The 23,557-nt window shown below is 45.2% G+C and overlaps 1 protein-coding gene across 7 annotated transcripts in view; it reads right to left on the bottom strand.

Annotated features, from left to right (window-relative positions):
* GRAMD1B (GRAM domain containing 1B) overlaps positions 1–23,557 on the bottom strand; it is a 159,304-nt gene that overhangs the window by 66,420 nt on the left and 69,327 nt on the right. For 5 of the 7 annotated variants that reach the window (XM_084495812.1, XM_084495811.1, XM_084495808.1 and 2 more), the window contains one exon: positions 17,973–18,050. In XM_084495812.1, the coding sequence (XP_084351938.1) occupies positions 17,973–18,050 (78 nt within the window). Of the gene's footprint in view, positions 1–657; positions 3,025–6,786; positions 6,811–17,972; positions 18,051–23,557 lie in introns of those variants that run through there. The other 2 variants (XR_014685437.1, XM_084495818.1) reach the window with 2 other exon arrangements.

Genomic DNA, 23,557 nt, shown 5'->3' with positions numbered 1-23,557 from the left:
GTAACAAAGAGCATATGTACATATCAAGAGAGGTAGGCTATGCACAGCCACCCTGTCCACCTCTGCAGTACTAAGAATACTTAGTCACACGCACGTTGAATTCCAGATAAGTCATCTACCTACTCCATCTTGAGCATCTATCCCGCACACCAGGAAAATGGGAAAACAGAGAAGCAGCACGGGCAGAACTGGGGCCTGAAGAGACAAAAAGCAGCTTCTGGCTATGCCACAGAGCTGTGGTTTGAACCTAGGCAATATACTCTGTGCCTTTTCACTTATCTGTGGCACTACATGTTTTAAGGAGACGTCCACTACACTGTTGTGATATCTTCAGTGGCAGTGGATTGCGGATTGTGAGTGAATACAGCTGGTCTTTGATGACCAGGTTTTGCATGTAAAAGAACTTTCCCAAGCCATTCTTCTTTTGGCAATTTTTTATTTTTCCCCATGAATGGTAAAAGTGGCAAAAATAGTATAAAAAGTAGTGTAAACATGACTTTTCGCTTTTGTTTTGATGTTTTTTTAAGAACAGGCACAGTAGTTGAAAACAAATTCGAGAGTGGGCGTCTTTTTGGCCAGCATTAACAATCACAACCCCCTGAAAACACGACGCTATTACTGGCTCCTTTACATCTCACCTACCACGGCCTCTCCTACCTCACATAACCAACACCAAGTTCAACAGCAGCCCATCTGAAGCACTCAGAGCTACAGTCTCTGAAGTGCAAAGCTTAACCAGAGCAGCAGGATCACACACCAGGGACAAGTGCCTTGCAAACTGCCTCTCTTCAGCCACTGTCCTCCCCCCTTCGCCCTCCTGGTGCTGCAGTTGTGGCTCTCGTTGCCCTTTGCCTGCCACCTGTGCCCATGCCAAAAGCCAATCTGCCTCTCGCTAAGCAACACTTCTCTACACCTGCTTCCTCCTTCTTCTTCTCTGTTCCTTTTCTATCCCATTTTCACCCCTCCTTCAGTTATTTCCTAACCTTTGCTGACTTGTCATCACATCTTTTTCAGTGTTGTGCTCTCATCTCCCTCCCATACCCCAATCATCATCAGATCACTTCCCCTCCTTTTCCCAACCCATTTTTAATTAATTTCTCATACCTATCTCCTTTCCTCTTTGTATTTGTTTGTATTTGACCTATCCACATGGAGCCGTACGTATATTTTCACAATGACTGCCCTTCATACAGGATGTTGGATCAGATGTTCATTATTTCCCTTCTAGCTGTAAAATATATAAGTCAAATTATTTCCTTATTGCAGTAGAATTATGATTACGAAAGGGACCTCATTTTTGATTGCAAGTATTACAAACAGTTACTACACGTAAACAGCAAATAACAATAAAACGAATTGACTTGGTGCCTGTTTGCCCTGTCTCATCCCATCTCTCCCCACAAGCAAAAATTCCCATCAACTTCAATAGGGACTAAATAAGATAATTTGGATCCTGGCCTACCGCCAGTAACATTTTTGAATATTTCTGGTCCAGAGCAAGGATACCACAAACACAGCCTCCCAGGGGGTTTCTGGTTGCTTCCACACCAGCCAGGATGAGGAAGTCAAACAGCACACACAAACACTAAAAACAGCAACAAAGTAAAAACCCCGCAGAACTTTCTCAAAGTGAAGAAAGATTTGGAGATTCTGAGTAGCAGGAAAAAAGGACTTAGAAAAAAAGACCGGATATTTTCCTGACCTGTAACTATAAACTCTCAAGGCCACATGAATACAAAAGAAAAAGAAAAAAAAAAGACTAATACAAAAAATTAAGCCAAGTTTTCTTTCTGATCTCTGGCTTGGATGAAAGAAGCACCACGTGCTACTGTCCAGATGGGATGGTGCTCTACATTCCCCAACACTTCTGCATGAGGTGGCTGTAATGAACCAGGTCTCGGTGTTCTCCCACGATCTGGTCAGACTGCAAGGAAGGGGCAATTCCCCCATGGCTTTGTGTCACCTCTTGTGTCACCTCCCTTGCCAGGGCCTGGGTAAGAGCTGGAAGCAGGGGCCACTACTGAAATTCATGTGATAGCGCTTAATACTCAGCCAAATTTCACTCACTAGCTAGTTATTCTGCATCACCCCATTGTCCTTTTCCCCTTAGCCATTACTTCCGCCAGTCCTTGCTGAGACAGGGATTGCTGTCCAACACAAGCCACAGAAATCTGAAAACAGCAGCTCTGAAGTACTGCACATGGACATCTTTTCTGGCTTCACTCATCTTCTAGTTGTAGCCCGTGAGCGAAGCACAACCCCTCTGACATGGAACAAGTAAATCATGTGCTTTATGACCTCTTCCACCCCGAAATGTCTGAGGACTTTCCATTCGCAGTACAGAAACAGAAGCCTTTCGGTGTCAGGGGAATGACAGACATCTCGCTGATTTACGTCCCACTTTTCCACTAGCTGATTACCTGGAGAGTGATTCATGCTTTCCCAGGAAGCACTCTAGCATCATTTGCTCTCATGTGCTTTGCTAACAGGTTAATTACTTTTCCCCTTGGCTCTCAGTAAGGCAACAAGGAGAAAGCAAGCAGGGCTCCTGTTTTCATAGCCAGGCACCAGGTAAGCCAAGATGGGACATGCCATGATCCCACTGCAACATGCCCTACAGCATGCAGGGGAAAAAAGTTTGATTCCACCACCAGTTCCAGGGTGATTGCCCTGCAATCAGAGCCACAGGCTAGAAGTTGCTCAAAGCTGTGCCTCTCGCTGCTGTTGGAGGGCTAAGGCTGGGACCATTCTTTGAAGCGCCAGGAAATGCCAGTCCCTGCGGTACCCTGGAAGGTGCCCCAACAGAAAAGGAAGCAGCAGCACAACACAATGGAGAGCAGCCGTGGAAGTAAGAAACATCCTGCTGCTGCGTCCCAGGGCTGCTCTCAGCATTCAGGCTGAGAAAAATAAATGTTTGGCTTTCTCCACAAATTCTTTGCTAGCCCAGGGTCCAGGGTGACCCCAGCAAGATGAACCAGCATCCCTCACAGGCTCCATGCCAGCCAGAACGGGGGTAATACAGATCTAAATCAAGACAAAAAAAAAAAAATATGGAAGAAATCTGGTTTCAACAAAGAATAGGGGACTAAATATCATCCGACGTGGCCTAAATCCAAATAAATCTATATAGTTATGATTTGAACATTAATGGCATTTTTTTTTTGAAGCTGTATCTGTTTTAGAAGGTTCAAACTACATATATTTTCCACTCTGAAGATGTTCTCCTGAACAGATAACTAGGCTTTCAGTACCTCCACACCAAGATGTTGCCTTAACATCTCTCTAGATCGTGTTTTCCTTCAACTGAAACAAACTATAAAAAGCAGGTGCAGACAAAAACGTGTTTCACACTGACTTTGTTGGTTTTGTTTGAAAATATCTGTTTTTCAACAAAGAAATGTCCCCCAAAATGCCAAAAAAAATTTGAATTTGAGTGTCATTTTCATCTGGTTTCAGTGCCATTGGCCCTTCAGGCTTCGCAGTGGCAGCTTTTTCCAAACACCGCAGCTCCAAGCAACACGCAGCTCAAGTTTGCACAGACGTGGCAGTGAGGATTCCACCTCGGTAAAGACACATTTACCCTGAAGTACTTCACACAACGATTGCCCAAAGCCACAAACCCTGCCCTGACATGCAGCCCGGTCCTGGGGCCAAGCAGGGCAGCTGTTCAGGGGCACCCAGCCTTACGGGAAATGGAACTGAAAGTACGCCCTGTTTAATAGAAACAAGGGGGGAAATTGAAAGTACTTATTCCATGTGAAATCTAGCTGAGATAGAGGAACAAGCCCCACGATCTGATCAGCAGCACAGTGCTTTTCTAACCAAGGAATTACCCCAGGTGAAACCGGTACCTCCCGGAGCACAGAATGCCTCGCTGCTGAGCTACAGCCTCCCATTCAGGGCAGGCTCAGAAGCATTTTGTAACTCCTAATGCCATTTTCCTCCCTTTCCAAACTCCAGCTTTTCGACTACACTCAGTTTCACGGGCTGCTGGGGTAACAGCACGACAGGAGATGCTCGCAGACTTTCCCCATGCATTCATCTCGCTCTGATACCAAACGCGGCTATGCTGGCGGCAGGCTCATGCTAGAAAACAACCGTTTGCTGTCAACCCCAACCATGAGACCCAATGAACCAGGATGAGGCAGCTTTGTGCTCCCCAGCTCTCCCGAACCATGCTGAAGCCATGCCGGGCACATCTCCATACCCGCGGAGCTGCAGGGAGCAGGACCTGCAGCTTGGTACAGGCGAGCAGCCTCGCAGCAAAGGGCGGATGCATCTATGAGCTCATGTTACTTTCTCACCCAGCCCTCCCCCTCGAGATGCTTTCCAAAAAAATAATGAGGCTGCCAAAAGGCCTTTCTGCTCCACCAGACAGGCTCAGAGTGGGAGCCTGCCCCTAAAGCACCCTCTAGCGGCATTTTCATATCGAGCAGCAAAGCAGGCTGCAGCATCCCAGCTCTCCCCCTTGGCTTCCCTTCGGACAAAGGAAAAACTGCCACCGACAGTGATGCAGGCTCCTCTCTCTCTCCCCCATCCCCACCTTGGCCTAGAGCATCAACATTTCAGGGCAGGAAGATTTTATCTCCCACCTGACAAGAAAAGCAACACACAGAGTCTGCAGCCACAATATCAACTCCTTCCTGGATCTCGAATCCCGTCGTCAACCCCAGCACTAGAACCACTCCCAGCATCGGGGGGAAGGGTCTGGAGAAAGCAAAAAGGGTGACAAAGTAAGAAGGTGCCAAGCGAAACCACTTACGCACAGTGAGGCCGGCAGCATTTCCATCCTACCTTTGCTGTCGCCATATCAGACGTCTCCATGTTTTCTGCTTGGCCTACCAGTAAATGAGACCATTGAAGGAGGAGAGGGAGAAAAAGGAAGAGTCAAAAAAAGGATGGTGAAGAGAAGACAAACAATTTGACAGATGGATGAGAACAAGCAAGTCATATAAGAGCTAGCCCCAAGTTTTCCCTGCTGCCCCCAAAGGGGAAGGAAAAGCATCTCAAGCTGATGGTCCCAAATTCAATTCTTGAGTCTGGCACAAAATCCAGTAATTTTCCAGCCCTCCCTGAAGTACAATCCCTCAAACCCCTGCTACCACCCCAAATTCTAGCAGGATGCTGAGGAACAGACAGCCCCGTCCTCCCAGCTTCAAGTTTGAGCTCCCCGCAGGGAGGAGGCAAGCAACCCGTGCCTCCCCTGGGGAAAAGGCCCTGCTGCTTCCTCCTTCTCCCTCTGTGGGAAGGGAGAGGAGCACAAGGAGCTCCCCACGTGGGTGCTTTCCAAGTCAGGAGAAAGGCAGCCAGCGAGTGGGTCTGGGCAGTGCAGGGGGCAAGGGAGGAGAGGGCAGTGAGGAAGGAAGAGGCAGCTTCTGGAAGGAAAGCATGAGAGCAGGACAGGTGGAAGAGCGATGCCACCAAAAAAAAAAAAAAAAATAATAATAATAAGCGTGCCAGAGACAGACCACGTAAAGAGAGATGAACACGTGCAGAGCAAAATGCAAGGAGGAGGTTAGTTATCCGCACCCTACTGAGAACACTCACCTCAGAACAACCCTCAGAAATTACTGGGCCTAAACTAGGAACTCCCCGGAGCACACCCTCAGCTCAGCCTGAAGCCAGCAGAGCATCCTCTAAGGTAAAGCTGTCCCGGCGTCAAAAGGCTCCCGGAGCTGCTGAGGCCCTGCCCGGCTGTGGCCGGCCCCGATTGGCGGTGCAGGGTGACTTCACCCAGCCCCATTCATCACCCAGCTTCTCCCTCCCTGCTCCTGCAGGCTCCTCCTGGCTGCTTCCCTACAGAAACCGAGCCTGGAGCCTGCTCGCCAGCCAGGAGCCGCCGCACGCAACTGGCCGGAGTGCTCTGGTGGAGCAGACAGACGTGAGCAACCCTGGCTGGGAGGGAGGGAGAGGAAGGTTGGGAAGAGAAAAAAAAAAACACTGCAGAGCTCAGTCAAATTAAGAGCCTCAGAGGGCTAGAAACAGCTCTGCTTGAAAGTGCTTATTCATACAGCGGTGCAGCACGGCGTGCTCAGGCACACGGCCGGCACACAGCACAGCACACACAGACTGGGGCACCAGCAGATGATCCTCAATGCACCCAGCAGCGCACACGTGTTCAAGGGCAGCTACCTGATTTCTGCAAAGCCATACTCATTTCCTTGCCCACACAGCCCATAAATCAGGATTTTATTAAATTAAGTGTCTGACATTCCATCTTATATTAAATATATACACAAGTACTGGTATATTTCTAGTATTTGTTGCAGTGCATTCGCATAGTCACCTGCTTGTGAGAAATCAAGGCTGCTGCACTTCCTTCACCTTTTTATTCTGCTTATTCAAATGTACTGACCCCATTCTTATCAGGGACTTAAACACCATCTCATGAAAACACCTAGATCATCAGCCATAGGATGCAGTAACATGGTTTTGAAAATTCATTCAAGTATTAACACATTCAGGTCTACCTCCATCCCAAGCACTGCTGCGGACATAACCCATCTTCAGCCTGTCCCAACACCATGCACAAAGAGCACCGCCACCTGCATTAGTTACACTCACTGGGATAAAGATCATGATCCTTGTGGCTTGGTGAGCACTGGATGGATTTCCAAATGATTCCCACGCCACAACAAGAGTAGTACTACAAGTGTACCACATGCAGTGAAGAGGTACACGAACAGCAAACGCAAACAACCTGCTCTCCAACCCCTCTTTTATCGAGCCACCAAGTCCCTCGGTGGCCGTTTACTCACTCACATGCATTCTGCCAGGAGTACTCACAGCAGCATGACAGAACAGCCTGCCTCATAGAGGACCTTCAGCAAACCCTAAGCTAGAGAAGCAGAAAAGCCCAGCTTCGCGTTTCAGAAGCAGCTGAATTTCCATGTTGTGCTCTCTTTACAGCAGCGGCTATAAAATTCCAGCAGGGTGTAATAGCTCATGAACTTAACAGCAAACAGGAAACGTCTCCTGAGGAAGTCCGCTTTTCGGAAGCGAGCGACTCAGTATGACACACTCAAGGGCTGGGTAAGAATCCAAAGCTTTGTGAACAGCTACAGCAATAGCGTCACATTAGTTTGGGGTACGAGCTTGTAATTGCCTCATTAATGCTATCTTACAAATTGGAAGCTGTTGGTTGTTAATTGCACTGCCTGCAAGTGCCACTGCCCAGCCTCACACAGCCACCGGGACACCCCCGGACACACATCATCGGGGCTTTGCTGCTGCCCAGGAATCAGAGCTCCAGCTTCACGCTAACCAGAGCGACTCGCCTCAGAGATCCAGCAAATAACGGGAAAAGTTACTCAGCCAAGTAGCCACACAATGGAAACAACGTCAGTTGGCTCGAAAACCTAAGTGACCTGCAGGCACAGAGACCAGCATGCTGCCCCGGGGGGCGCTACGGTTTGATTCTGCCATGTGGCAAGAAAAGATCTGCAGGAGCTGGGGGCAGCAGGCAAAAACTGTGCCTCTGGGGAATGTGCAAGCAAGACAAAACCTGATAGCGACAGGACTAGCGGGATGACAAACTAGAGAAAAATCAGCAGTGTTAAGTGGAGAGAGAACAGCTATGAAGAATGGCAGAATGTAAGGAAGAGGTAGTTTAACTGTTAGGCACCTTAGAGGAGAGGTACAGATCCCCAGGAAAATGTGCCAGATGGATAAATTCTTGAATCCTTCCTGAAGTCAGCAGTGTCCTGCAGCCCTACAGCCTCTGCTGTCAGATGCAATCACAGCATCCGCAAGCTAGGGCACACCTCCATTTCCCAGGGAAAAATCTCAGAAGGGACTCTTTCTTTGCTGCAGCAGCTGGGAAGTCACGTGAGACTTCATTTCCAGAAATAAAATATGCATTTTACACTCCTGGCATCATGGGAGCTGTAGTCACACTGTACAGAACAGAAAGAGCATGTAAGCCACTTCTTTCTGTGCTATGAGTAGTTTGCCATGGCATGCAAATTATGTCTTAGGGTCTTAGAAAGGAAAGCAAGGCAGGAGAGCATCACAACAGAAGAGAGAGCTTTAGCTATCCCAGAAGAGAAGAACGGAAAGAAGCTCCTCTATCAAAAGGTGAAAAGATGATAATTCCCTAGAAAGATCAGCAGCATCAGAAAGATGGAGAAACTGGGATGATTCGTATTGCTACTGCTTCTTTCTTGAGCAATACTATAACAAACGAGGGCTGCTGCTTTCATACAACGCCTTCTGGATCTTTTTCTCCTCATTGTCTCGTGTTTGAGGTCAGCCTTCCATTTATGCAAGATGGTGTAATAACCTTTCCCACCCCCAAAAGAGTCTCATTCACTGTGGAAAGGGGCAGGCTAACAACAGAAAGTCTTATGACTCACGGCACATTTCATATGCCACAAAACCCCTCCTTCATTTGCATTTGTCAGGAAGTTAAAAGCCACCTTCTAATTTTACTTTCCATTGCGAGTTAACATGCAGCCACCAAGGAGAAGGCAGTAAGACTGCATTATCTTGGACAGAAACCCTATGGACTGATCATCTTCCTTTTCATTAAGTCCAGCTATTCTGACTAACTATCTGCTCTCTCAAAATCAGAGAACTTCAGGGTGCCTACCAGGCAAGACACTTTGGATCCTAAATAACAAAAAATAATCTTTCAAGTATGGTGAACTAAATCTTTAAATATGGTATAAACTTGAGCCTTTGGGCTGACACTGCTTAAAGGATAATCCACTGAAGCACATAGGTAGCACACTGGAGAAACAAAGCCTTTATCTGATCTGCACCCATGGAACGTCTAATGCAACATCCGCTCCTGGATAAAAAATTAACCCCAGATGTTTCAGATAAAGAGTGAGAAACCTTGTGGCAGGAACATGCACCGCAATATCTTGGCCTTAAGAATGAAAACCTAGATGAACGAGTGAAGTCAAGAGAAAAAAGAAAAAAAAAAAGAAAGGTCCTAGACTCCTCTTATTTCTGAAGCCTGAGAGAGAAGATCAGAGAAAGTAGCTTGAGCAGTGGCTCAAGACTCAGGTTCTGGACAAAAGCCTCTGGTTTGCAGACAGAGGCACCTCAGCCCTGCAGCAGAAGCCTCCCGCAGCCCCAGCTCACGCTCCTACACATTAGAGAGATCTTCCAGTAGCTGCAGCAACAGGGTGGAACAGAGGATGATGGGTTGCAACTAGGAAAACAATACAGAGGATGACTTATCTCACTGTGTCACATCCCACCAAGTACCACACACCCCTCATTTGGTAACCCAGAATAAAGATTCGGAGTTTGAGGGCATGGATGCATGGCAGGTGCTGCACAGGTAAAGCAACAGCCCATGAGGCTCGCATAAGGACGTCTGAGCATATACATGGCTATGCCTAAAGCAAAAATCCTTTTCCACAGCAGAAAAATGCTACATCTTACAATGCCTGGAACTCCAACAGACCCCTCAAGCAAGGCCCATGCAACCTGCCATTTAAAGGAAAAGGTTAAGGGGGAGAGGGAGCAGCTAACAGCACACCACAACTGAAGATTTGGGGTGGGGTGCTTCAGAGGGAAGGCAGAACAAACAGCGGCAAGGAACAGCTTAAGGAAAAAATTTAGGTCAGACTTGCAGGAGCAGAGGAGAAAAGCAGAGGTGTAGCAGGGGGGCTCAAGGACAGCCCTTGGCGAGTACAGATTGTAACACCTGACCTTGTTACGATGCATGGCGCGGTGGGGAGACGCATGCTGCCATCTTATCACCGAAATGCACAACAAATGCTCTGCAAAGGCCAAGAAAGAAATGGATGGGAAGATACACAAGGGAAGAGGAGAGGGAAAAGAAGAAATGCAGAGGTCACAGTGAGCACTCACACGGTTACAGTCATCTGCAGAAAGAGGGAAGTCTGTCCAAGTGCCAACGTGCTCCCCAGCAACCCGAGAAAGCCGCTTCAGCAGCGAGGGAGCAAAACGCTGTTGAGTCAAAAGATGGAATCCCAGCTTGTTTACACACGCACAGGAGTTTGGGGAAGAAAGCAGCACCAAGAGGTGACCTCAGAGTCCACCGTGGAAAGATGTAATGTCACCATGAAGACGGTTCTGGGATGGCTCCTACTGCTATTACTCTGCAGTTTGGCCCCAAAAGGAAGGAGCAGTGACTTGGCTGATGAGAAGGCAGAGCGATGGAGAAATCTCCAAAGAGCTTGCTCTGCGCAAGAGGCACAGGTTTCCTTTCTCTGCTCTCAGATTTCTTCTATCACAGGCGATTCAATTTTAAAGGCACAGCTGCCTGCAAGGCTCTGCTGAATTTGCAGCTGCTATGGGATAAGGTGTAAAAGTCTGAGAGAACAAAGGATTCTCTAAAAGAATTTGAGGTTGTTTCCCCATTTAGACAGCCAACTATAAAGTGTAAAGATGCACATATTTTCCAAGGTAAATATTGCAAATATTTGCATGTGTCAAAGGCAAATAGCACTAAAAGCATGGAAGAGGCCACGATAAAGTGTTTGTGCTGACTGTAAAGTTATGAAAAAGCTGATTTGTTCAGGGACACACACACAGCAATCTGTACAAGAGATACCACTATCTTAGGAGAGTAGCAGGGTGTTTCACCAAGCAAATCCAAAAGAACCCTAATTCCCGTTTCAGGTAAGTGCTCTTAGATTTTTGAGGAACTTCTGTCTGTACAGAAAAATACCCTGCACCGAGCAGTTTCAGAAACAGCTGACGACTGCACTGTAAACAAGGGCCTAGAAAGGTCTCTATAAGGGCACAAGCATATGCATTCAAGCTGAAAAAGAGCTGATCCCAGATCCCCTTCCAGGGCTCGTGGTCTGCCGGAGTCTCAGGGGAGGCTGAGGCAGCAGCATCCCTGTTAACCAGCACCTCCTCCTCCAGCTGCAGTCCAAAGCCCAGGCAGAAGGGTTTGCCTCCCCTCGTGCATCCAGCCTCCATGAGCAACCACTCAAAGCCAGGGCTGTGAACAGCAATGCCAGTTCTGATTTTGATGTATACGGTAGTCCCAGATTCACTAAAAATTGAACTGGGAAGAGAAATAGAAAAATAGTTTTTAAATGCCTTCCACTTCTGCCCTTTGACATGTGTCAGTCCTGTCTGCCAATTTACTGGCTCAACAGATGGGTTTTAACCTGCTTATCCCTTCAACACTTCCCCCAGCTACTCACTTGAGTATTTATCTTCTTTTCTATGCCTACTGCACATCAAACAAGTCACTACAAATTAGGAGACTGGGACCTGAAGAGCTGTACACAATCCTTTTTTTTTTTTTCTTTTTCTTTTTTTAAAATAACGCCTTTGTTTTACTGCACAGCATCGATCAGTCAGCCACACCACAAAATAGAAGCAACACCATACTCTGAGATCTTTTCCATGCAGCTGGGGTGCCAGGCATGCTCACAACAGGACTCTCAGATAAGCTGTGGTTTCTGACGACACCTCGGTTAAAATGTTTCCTGCATAAAGGAAGGTGGCTTTCTCCCACTGTAAGACAGAGGTATTGCCCACATGGTTCTTTTGAAGGAAGCTTTGCACCTAACTTTCAGCGCCGGTTCATTTCTACCTGTTAAAGAGAAGAGATCACTGGTGCAGTCAGGGCTCCCATACCACGTTTGGGTACATGAATTCAAGGACAAACACAGCTCCTAGATTCATCCCAGACCGTGCCCCAGTTTAAGAAGGTATCTATTCACCAAAAGGGATGTGTTCTGCAATTTAGGAACCTCCGGTCTGTAGATCTGAAGTCATGTCACTGCATAAACCTGGCCAAACTCTATCTGAATTTAGCAGCAGGCTCCCTCAAAAAGCATCACTCCTCTGCAACTTTAAAAAGCCTACCTCTGGCTGTAAGAGGCTAAAATCAATTAAGTCCTCTGAGACCCTCTGATGGCTGATTTTAGAGCAGTATTGAAGTTTTAGTACTGCAACAGAAGTTCGCAAGGGCTCTGAGGCACAGCACAGGCTTTGTTGGAAGGTGAATCCACACAAGGGGTCAGCAGCTGACAGCACTCTGCATGGAAGCTTGTGGACAAGGGCCAAGGAGGCTTACACAGAGCAAGAGGCCCGTGGAAGGAGATGGTGTACAGCCCTGCACCCCAGCGTCCTGCTGGCTTCACTCCTGCTTCTTCATATGCCTCAAGCTAACAGCTGTAACACTGACAATCCCAATGCTCCCCAAGGACACAGCGCTGATGGGGTCACCACCACTTAAAGTCTGCAAGTGAAATACTTACACAGCTGAGCCCTCTGCTCTTGGTAACAAGAAGGAAGGCTGGGTAGGGTCTGCCCAGGGCCGCAGATACGGGAAAAAAGGGACAGTGAAATGAGTCCTCTCCTCTTCCTCATGTTCCTGAGCATCACGAGCTAGCAACGCAGCCACATGAGGCCTGCCAGACCTCCTCTGCATTCAGTGAGATCTGCAAGGCACGCTGAGGTTTATCAATGATAACACCAGTCCAGCAGAGACAGAACTGATCAGGAAATGGAGAAGCGAGATCTGAATCCTGCTTTGCCCTGCTGTTGCATCTGTTGTGACCATGCCTTCTCCTGCGTGGAGGTTCTCACACTAAAAGCTCTATGTCAGAGCCAACTTTTCGGAAGGGAAGAGGCAGGTATTTTGCCATGACTGCTTGGAGCAGAGAACTGAATTAAGAATGGTTTCTTTTTGGTGATGGAGGCGATTTGCATAATCTATTCTCCTTATCTGCACAGAAACTATTCATGGTATCAATAAAACTCCCTCTCACCAGTGGCTATCAGCTAATGCCCAGAGGCATGATATTACATTACTACAGAAAGCATAAAATAACCCTGTTCTCAAGCTTGCCAATAGCTTTGAACTCATCAAAGCTCCAGACTCACATGCTGAGCAACAGCAACAACAAAGTGCATGAGCACGAGCACACCAATTATTCCTGCAGGGTCTCCTGCTTGTCTCTGGCCCCAGTAAGACAAGCAGGAGAGGTATCAGTCCCTCCACACCCTTCAGTCACAGAGAAGGGAAGCACAGGGACTACTGCCCTTGCTTTGAAATCACAAAGCATTTTTAGTTCAGTCTCCTTAAAACTAAAGAACAAGAGTAAAAGAGATAGTGAGTGGAGAACAACTTTGATGAATCAAATCCAGTGCAGACTTTCAGTGAAGAGAGCACCCTTATCTCCACTGACAGAGGTTGACTGAGGATTTTAGGGAGAAAAGATGACTTTCTACCGGGTGGCTTAACCCTCTTACAGGGCAGACCCAATGAGCTGGGATACCAGGTGCGAAAAACGACTCCCAGTTGAAGACAAAGACAAAATTCATCTTATTCCAGCTGCTTGTTAGCAGCCTGCCTCATCCAACAGAGCCAGATCCAGGCAGACTGTAATTAACAACAGCCCGTCTTCAAAAGGAACAATGCTGGCGTATGAGGAACAGGGCAGGTGCTATTTCCATTCAACAGCTCTGCTGACAGTAGCAAATCTGGCAATCCAAGTGGAGGAGAGCTGCTCTTAAACTGTTCTTCTGTCTTCCACAGCCAAGAGTCAATGCTGGGGCTCAGGAAGCAGCAGCAATTAGGTAGAGGGAAGACACTAGCTCTGACCCTAATTATTAACCATCTTTCCTATGTGACAAAGGAGATTAGTGCCATTCTGGTTAAACTCCTCCCAAGTTAGTCCACTGAATGTTAAATCCAGCTGACTAAGGAACGCTTAAGGGAAGTATGGATATTGATCTAGCTCTAAAGTTACTGCAAAAGCATCAGGGTTATGCTCTGTGACACTCTGGAAGCTCAGCCTGAGCTCTTCACAACAGGATCACCACTTTTGAAAACCTCCCTAAAGACCATGCTTGCATCCACCCCTGACAAATAATGGTTATTCGGGTGTTTAACTAATATCAGGACCCTCATGGCCAACAGAAGTAGCTAACTTTGTTGTGCCTCCACTTGCAGGTAAGTCATGGGTACATTGTTAAAATACAGATCTCCTACTGACTTGTTAAACACCCCAAGGATGTAACTTTGGCACAAGCATTTTAAAAGTTTGATCTCATTTCAGATCTTCACACAACTTCTTGCAAATCCAAACATGAGGCAGAATTTCTTAAACTTGTCTATGTCTTGAGCCATTCCCTAATCTTTTTGCAAGCTCTCGCAAATTTTGATCCATTGTTTGAGAAACACTTAGTAACTTACACAAAGGAAAGCAAAGGAAAAACAAGTCCCACAACCCTGGAATTATCAGAACAAGATACTGTACACACTGGGGGACTAATTAAGCTGCAATCAAGATGTAGGGCATATTAAAACAAAACATTGTAAGACTAGCTGTTCCCCATTTCCTCCATTTTGATATGATCACTGTAAACTACTACCTGCTTCTCTCCTCTCCTTTTCACATCCTACTGCTTTCTATCCCCGTACTTTCCACACTCCTCTTTTGACCTTATCAGTGTCTCTCCTCCTCAGACTGTGTATGAGGCTAAGGACTGATCTTTCCTCCAGTTCAGTAGCTTAATATTTACTCTTAGTTAAAATTCCCCGCGTCCTATACCCGATAGGTACTTCAACGTCATGACAAAGAACAAGCCCTTGGTTCAAGCAGAAGCAGGCTCATGACCTTAGACTTCATTCAGATGAAAGTTCAAGGCAATTCATACATAAACATGTCTTGTTACAGAGACTAGTGACTGTGTACGTGCACATATTTCACCCAAGTCTCTGTCTGTCTGCATCCCAATCTTGTCCACTCTTTGAATTAGTTTAAATGAAGCAGCTTCTGCAAGCACGATTATTTGGTCACGATCTCAGCTCTGCTGCTTATCTTCACACTCATGTGGTTGGGGTGTTTCAGCATCTGAGCAACCCACAGACTTAACTCACCATCTTTTTTATCTGTTTTTCTGAGATTAGAAAAGAATTGACCTCTTCATTTCACAGACAGAACATGAAACAATTCACACAAGCTCACACAGACAGCAGGCACCTGAGCTCTGAGTCCAGGCAAAACCCAACTCTCCTTCTAGCCTGCCTCTTTTCCCTTACATGGCCCCAAGAATACCTGCACAGCATTTATTTACCCCAAGACAAAATAAAAGCTGTATAGGCTCCCTGTCAGCATACACAATCAGGTATGATAGACACATGACAACTTACATGACTGTGCAGAAGGCCAGCTTTTTCCTCAGAGAAGATACACGCAAGTGGCAGCCCTGCTTCACCGCGGTGCTGCAGGACACCTTGTCAGGGCACGGGTTCTGGACCATGGCCGTACTTCGCACTGCACCAGCCAACAGCAGCGCTCACACCTCAAGGAACACAACTGCTGGGGAGAACCGAGTGCATCTGCCAGCAGAAAAAAACTGAGTCTTCTCCGAAAGAGCCTGAGGGTTGGAGCACGATCCTTGGAAGTCCATCACTGAGCAGTTAACTCCACTAGCAGCATTCCCTGGTACCATCTTTTACAGGAAAAGCACACAGTTAAGATCTTGGCTCTGCCTAGTCTTGATGTCAGCCATCCTCAGCTATGTATTCCTCTCCATATATATATATATATATATATATATTTTTTTTTTTTTTCTAAATCTCAGAGTCAACATAAAAACTCAGCATCCCTTTATTTGGGCTGGAGTAGCTTTCAGCACTTTTCCAGACGTACTGAAGTGGGTGCAGATCTTTGCTCACTCTGCTCTGATCCTTCCAGTGCAGCAGACTCCTGCCTGCAACACCAGGGGCAGCATGCCAAGAGAAGGAGCACCCTTTGGTATACACCACATGATTTCTTGCTGTCTCCTCTTCTGCTCAGCTTTTACCACAACTCACAGGACTGCTGAAACCCTTGTTATTTTTACTTTTCTGTATGGTAAGTCAATGAAACAAGCACAGGGAACTGCCTGCAGGTCTTCACCATTTCGACTGTGAGGAGAACTCGAAACCTGTGGTTGGAGGACCCATTGTTACTGGTCAAAATACCACCACATAAGGACAGTGAGAAAGTACCTCCTCGTTCATTTGTAAAAGCCTGGCAGCTTCAAGATGCTTCAGAAACCACCTTCAACTTTGCTAGTAGGAACAGCAAGCACTCAAAGATTTCATTAGCCTACTTCACATCTTACAGGAAACTCGAAATGCATTTCACTACCAAAAGACATTTTTGTCAAATTTCATGGACAAGAGTCACTGCTATCCAAAGCAGCTGTACCAGCAGAGCTCGATGAAATTACTTTGGCAAAGGAAAAAGAGATAAAGACAATTTACTTGCCTTCATATGGGTCATTTTAGGATCAGTATTTTCCATGAAACCAAACCAACTTGAAATTTATTGCGGGCAGCAAGAATGTTGCAGGTCCCCTGATAACAGAGAGGTCAGCATGCTCTCCACCACCCCGGCCCTGCATAAATAGGTCTGAGCTCCAACAGTGCTCCAGCTGAAGCATCTCTTCCAGACACTAAGATACTCTCAGCACCAGTCTAAAGGCTCTCAAAAAGTCTACATGTGAAACCTGCAGCACTTCCAAATTATTCCCATCTTCCTATGTCCAGAAAACCCTCATCAGAGTATTAATGAAGCCTAACCTTATTTAACCTACAGAGTCCAAAATGAAATGCTATAACAGCATGCATTACACAGAGGAAGCCCAGGTATAATCTAAGTGTCCATCTGCTTTGCTGTCAGGTTCTTTATTTACTGGTTGCAAACATCACTCCCCACTAGTCAATTATGCCAGGCTCCACAGCACCAGAGAGACTGATAATTGGAGCAAAACATATGGAAGAAAAGGTTAGCTGCAACTACCAAGTGCTAATTCAGAGCCAAACTCTGTTGGGATATTAATTAGCTCTTCAGGGTCAGGATGTTCTCTCCAGTGAGTCAATTCCTCAGATGCCTCCTCAGCTGCTATTCAGTTCTTACTCAATCCATTGGCCTCTCATATCACAGTGGGGAATTGGTAAGAGTTCGGTAAGAGTTTACCCTCCTGGAGCCAGTCAGAAAAACCTTCAACCTCAGAGACAGCTTGCGTGGAATAACTGAGTAACAGAGCTGAAACAAAGCTCTTCTCTGACTATGCCACAATAAGAGCACACAGAGCAGAAGCCACATTCAGATGCTTCTCATAATCCACTACGCAGCAGCTGTGATCCACAATCACAACATTAAGGAAAATGCAACAACTCCCCTGTGCAATGCAGTAACAAAATAACACGAATTTCAGAAACCAAAGACCAGACCAAACACTGGGCCCAAAGGTGTTATTAGGGAAACAGGCCTGCAGGAGCTGGCCCAGAACAGAAAGGTGATAGCAGTTCAGGGCTCATAATTCATGCACAGCAGAAGAAAAAGTGGTTTCAGACTCACAAGATGAATTACAAGATAGAGCAAAAGTCTTAATAATCATATAGTCCTCGGCAAAGCAACAATAAATCACACACAAAAATAAGCATTTGTTTTTCAACAGCTTTTGTGCCAACACTGCACTTTAAAGTAGTCATTAATCAACCCTAAGTACAAGAAACTTAAGTTGCTTCTCAAACTTCACAGCAGTTTTTAATGAGCTGCTAGAAATGAGCTGCAGACACCTGGGGACTGTCCCCACACATCACATCTAAAATACAATAGCCAGTCTCAATATTGTACTTGGTAGGGACAAGAATTACATACAAAATTTAACTTGTACACTCAAGGATCAGAGCTGCTAATGATCAATACACAGGGGATTTGATGAAGCTTTCTACACCAGATAAAGTTTCAGGGAATTAGTCTGAGAATGAGCCTGAGAATAAAATTTAGGCTACATCATGGGCTGGATGTGTTTGTCCCAAGTTCTGCTGTTAAGTACATGGAAAAATATGTCTTTTTTAGGCATTGATAAGACCGATTAAGTCATGCTTTTTTTTAAGTATGTGACATTTCTGGTTAAATAACTGAGAAACAGAGGGAAAATGAGGCCTCAGTCAGCCCAGACCATCTGATTTTACTGAGTGTTTCCAGGAATTTCCCCCAGTTGAGCATGAACAGACGTACCTGTCGTCACGCATGTGAGGGCTCAGGAATCGAGACGAGTCATCATCGTGGCTGCTTTGCTGGCTGCTCTGCTGACTGCTGCAATAGAAAACAGAAGCAATTAAGACAGATTTTGATAAGTCTCTATGAAACATTTTGATTTTAAAGCCAGAACAAGAAAAAACACAAGCTTCATTCTTCATATATTTAGAGATACAAAGAAAAATATAAGGAAGTAAGCTCATATCTGACATACAACAGGAGTGACTGGTTTGAAGCCTCTTACTTCCAGTCTGTAATGCTTTTCTAAGAACTTTCAGATACAGAAGTAACCTTGCACGTTGTCTACAGAGTGTTTCATCACACCACCCCACAATGGTTTCATACAGCTTAACGTTCAACTACCAAACCACTATCTGTTCATATGCCCCCGCTTCCGGACAGCGGGACAAAAGAGCAGTTAAAATGAACTCTTTTTAAGGATAAAGCAGCCAGAAGTGGTCACCATCAAATTTCTAATGGAGAGTTGCATGTTGAGCCCACAAGATGTCACTCTTCCCCTTTAAATGGATAATTTGGAGGTGTTTATTTTTATTTTTAAATCCATTGTATGATGTTGGCTTTATTCCCTCCTAGCAGCCTCAGCCTGCTCCAGAGACTCATCAGTGTTCCTGCTTCTCATTTCTATAGCTTCATGTTTCTTTGCAAGAGCTTTCCTTCTGAGCCCTCGACAGGTCTGATTCTGCCTTCAGATACCCGACTGCAGCACAACACAGATGTTCTTGGGGCATCCTTAATCTGCACAGCCTGGGTACCCTGGCTATGGAGCCATGGCAACACAGCTTCAGCACAAACTGTCCAGCCCCACCTGGGACACTGGATGCGTTTGCCTGAACACACACCATGCTAAAACACTCTGCATTCACCACTGGCAGAACCTAAGCAGCTCGAATAAAACCAGTCCAGGTATACAGATGCATGCTGTAATCACAGCTTCTACTGCAGTGTAGACAAATCTGTGTAATAGATTGCACATCACATACCAAAGGCACAGAAGCAGTTTCAAATAGGCCCATACTGCATTTTTTTTTTCTTCTTAGAAAGCACTAAGCCTCCAGAAGATCTACTTTTGGGTAAAACAGCACTAAAACACCATAGTGAGATTTTTCCGTCAAGTTTACTTGTTCATTTCTTTTCTGTCTCTCTTCAAATCAATTCACCCCAAACCCCCATTTCTTTTACTTCTTTGAACGTACTCTGTGGTTACAGCTCCTCTTACCTACATCTACTTAGGCATTTCAACTCAACTACAGTACAGAAAGGATACCTGAAATGATAATTTTATTTAAGTCAATATATTTGTTAAGCCCTATGTAAAAAAAACACTACTTTTGCCACCACAGAAATTAACAGAGCAAAGTGTGAAGAGGCTTAGAAGTTCATCTGCAATTGTCTTGGTACTTCCAAGGCATGAAGAAACCACTAAGCAGACAGAACAGGAACTAGAACCAGAAACTACGTCAGCAACAGAGAGCTACATCCTCAGGTACTAAATAGCATTGCTTCAACAAATCTGTATAAGAATACAGTGGCTTGTTAGTAGCTTTTTTTTTCTTTCCTTTTTTATTTTATTTTTTTTAATTATTATTATTTTTTTTTTTTAAAGGGGCAATCCAACCACCCAACCCCCCCTCCAGCCCCATCTTTTTATTCACAGAGCAAAAACATCCTTTTGATTAGTTTGCGTTCTTGGGAGACTGTTCATAAGCTTTAAGATGAATACCACATCCCTTGGTAGTGAACATTTTCCTTTCTTGCTCTAAAAAGGTGAGGGGGAAAGGCCTGTCTCTTCCCCTTGAAGATCCAGGGACTATTCCTACTTGTCACTTCATAAATAAAAAACCTCTCCCAAAACTTTGCCAGTTCAGTTTTGATTAAGCAGATAAAAGAAACTTACCAAAAAGTCCCAATGTAACACAGCCCAGCTACAGCTCCTGCAATGCTGGGAATCTCACTTGAAACTTTACTCTTAGACAGTTATACAAGACGTACCTTAGACCTTTTCATGCTCACTCAACTGTCATTAAATGCCCTGTTCAGACAGCCCTTCAACCCAAGGGTTAAAATTTAATGGAATACAGATGTCACAACACATCGCAGTACAACACCTTGTCCCCTTTCCTTATCACTCGGGAATGCTCAAGACAAGAAATTAAAGAAACACCAGAAGAAGGAGATCAGTTCTTCCCCCTCCTACTTCACTGCAGCAGTGTTTTGCATGGAAGCTTTGCACAAGTTTGTGAGCTCTTCACACAGAGAAAAACCATTTCAATGTTTTGATTACCAGACAGTGCAGCTGTTAAACCCCCTAAAAAGCACAGAGCACTTGAAATGCAGAGCTATTGTTTCATTACACTTTTCGGTCCACTGCAAGTTCATCTGCTTTTAAGATGACAGTGTTCCTCTGAGGTGGTGGAACAACAAATTGCTGCTCTTGTATTGGCTATATTTATAAGGAGATAAGAAAGGTGTGATTTGTATTGAGAAGTAATAAAGGGGAAAGCTTTACATACAGACATTGAGGTTTTATATTTACAGAGAAGGCTAAAAGCTGCTTAAAAGTCTTAGTAAATCAGTAAAAGAAAGCACAGAAGAAAACAGTCTATTCCTAAGGATGCTTGTTCTGTCGTCTCTTTTCCAGCATCTGTAATACGTTATAAGTGTTAAACAGTTTTCATCAACTTCGTGACCTATATACATGCACTTAGATGAATGCTCACAAGATAGTCGCACACAAAAATCACCTCTTCCAAATCCTGCCAAAAGTGAACTTGGGTAGACTGCTGATACTAGAGATCAAAGTGCAAAATGTACTTTAAAAATGCTCATCACAATTAATCTCCCCGACTTTATGCCACTCAAAGTTAAATATTTAAACATTTCTCAGACCTGGTCTCAGCAAGTTTTAAATTACATTTTGTGCTATTATCTTCTTGCTTTTTTGTTGGGGGGCAGGGGGTGCAATATCTCATTTTACTCAGATTTCAGTCTCTAAATGGTAAGGCAGAGCCAATCTCTCATTTTACGCATGAATAGGCTTTTAAAGCTAAGCAGATCTTCTACTAAGATGCCTGTCCAGATTTCAAAGTTCAGACACTCGTGTCAATGTTTGCACAGCAGGGGTTTTCTGGGAATTCTGTACCTTCCAGATACGTCTGGAAGCGTTACAAAAAGTCATGATCACAAGCAAGAGTACGTGACATTGTTTTTTCCCGTGTGGTCTCCCACTGCTTTCCACTTACCAGTCCTAACAAATTTGCCAACCCAGGCCAAACTTTGATAGACCTGCATCTTCAGCAATTCCACCTTGGAAGGTATCAATACAGCATGATCCATGCCACCAACACAAAGCAGAAACACACACAGATTGCTTTAACCACACTTAAACAATGCTCTAATAGCACTCACACATTATTGGATGGGTGGAAAAAAGCATCTAGTCTGGCACTTATTACAGATGCCATTACTTGTCCTTAAATCAGAGGAAGGGCAATTTCTTTAAAGGAATTCAACTACAAATGCATTCAGAAGCAATGAGAAATGGGTCTCAACTTGTGTTTCCTAACTTGAAACGTGTGGATAGCTGTATCTGATAAATGACTCCACTAGAAACTAGTGCTCCCTCTCCACTCTGCCTCTCGTTTCTGACAATGCTTTGAAAAGGTGATAGAAAACATCTCACTGTACTTGTGTATCTGCAGGTGTGAGTCTGGCAGGCTTTTATTCAAAGGAAATTCTTTCAACAGTGATGGATGATCGGGGTGAGCAAGGGAATGGGGAAGAAACGGCTGTCATGGAAGATGGAATCAATTCACGAGCTTGGAGAATCAGTTATTCACAGGAGTCTGTGGTCTTCAGAAGGTTATTGTTAGTCACAGCTATTCAGCGAATAATTTCACATAGAACTTTTCAAGTCTGAACACAGATGAATATTCCCTATTCATTTTTCTTAATTAAACCCTGTATTCATAGGCTTTGGGTTCAGTACTAAGCATTTCACAGAAGTAGGATAGGTAATTGACAGGTATACAACCTCTACAAGTGCTTTCTGCAACTGTGGCAACTGTTCCTGGAACACAAAGCTAATATCTGATATATCACGATAGGAATATTTTCAGTTTTTCTGTGAAACTAAAAGATATGCAGGTTCTAAGCAATAAAAGTGAACTTGCATCAAGGCTTCTGTTAAAATTCACAAAGCTGCTTAGTTATCCAAACTACATACTACTACCAGATAATCCTAAACTGCAAGCCTCAGGAGTGCCAGAAGAAAAGTTTCCTCCAACTTTCCCCCCACAGGGCTGGAGAAGCTCATTAAAGACAGAACAATGTTACCTTCCATTTCACCCTCCTGCTCTGCCCATCCTTCCCAGCATGTAGCCCCCTTCTATTTCTCACGAGGCAGCAGAAAGACCTCCCAGTCCCAGCTGCCCAGCAGCACCTCAGTGCCCTCAGCAAATTAAATCCCTGCCATCAGCAGCCCTGGGTTTCTATGGCTGCAGCAGCAACGGGGCTGTTACACACACCAGGGAACTGCAAGGTGGAGGGGACAGAGAAGGGAGCAAGGGTGATGAAGAGGAAATTGCCAAGCTAGGAAATCACCATCTGTTATTCCATCAGATAACGAACAGCCTAACTCATCAAGAAGGGCTGTCCTTCGATAGCCTTAAAGCTTTCAGCCTGTGAATTGAAGTCAGAGCACCAGCACTGATGGTGCTGCAAGCTCCCACTCTCAGCACACGAGTGCCAAGTTGTCAGGGGTAACATATGCTTGTTACTGAAGGCAGCAAGCTAACACCAGGCTTTATTAAAGATGAGACTCGTGTTCAGTGAACTGTAATCACCGCACTGATACCAGGCCCCATGGGAGGCAGGTGGCAGATAGCACCGCAACACCTCTAAGGATCCCAGTGCCCATTTGGTTTGTGCAACCCAGCTCCACCTAAGGACTTAGGAGTTTCTTCGTATATATATATATATATACATAGATAGGTGGCAAACACCTTGATTATTATGAACTGAAATTGAAATGGAAATGCAGAGGGGAGAGGAAAACTCATACCCAAGCCAATGAATGAATGGCAGAGCTGTAAAGTGAAAACTTAAGGACTTAATAAATAAATAAATAAATAATAAACAAACAGAGCCTGCAAAAGCTGGAGCCTGTGTAACATTACCAGCATGTCCAAAAACCAAAGGGGCGCTTCTTCCTCAAGACCTTTGTGTTCTGTTAACTCAGTTTGATAAAGCAGGGGGGAGCAATGTTCACAGGCTAAACCCATTAATAGTGAGCAAGAGAATAAACGAGCTGCCTTGGCCAAATCCCTACCTAACAGTTGCATCTATCACACAGATCAACACAATTAGTGCTAATTGGCGCTCTTTGAAGTCACACTCAGTTGGAGGCGGACTGAACCTGGAGCAGGGCAACCTTCCTTCCTGGCAGTCCAGCGAAGAACCGTGGTGGTGAACACAAAGGACAGGTAAATCCTGGCAAGCGCAGGGCTGTGTATACATGAAGTTCAGATGGTCCCAGAAATATTTGC

The sequence above is a fragment of the Aythya ferina genome (genome assembly GCF_964211825.1).
Source record: "Aythya ferina genome assembly, chromosome: 22".
In the NCBI taxonomy this organism is placed as follows: Eukaryota; Metazoa; Chordata; class Aves; order Anseriformes; family Anatidae; genus Aythya; species Aythya ferina.
This window is presented reverse-complemented; position numbering and strand designations above follow the sequence as displayed.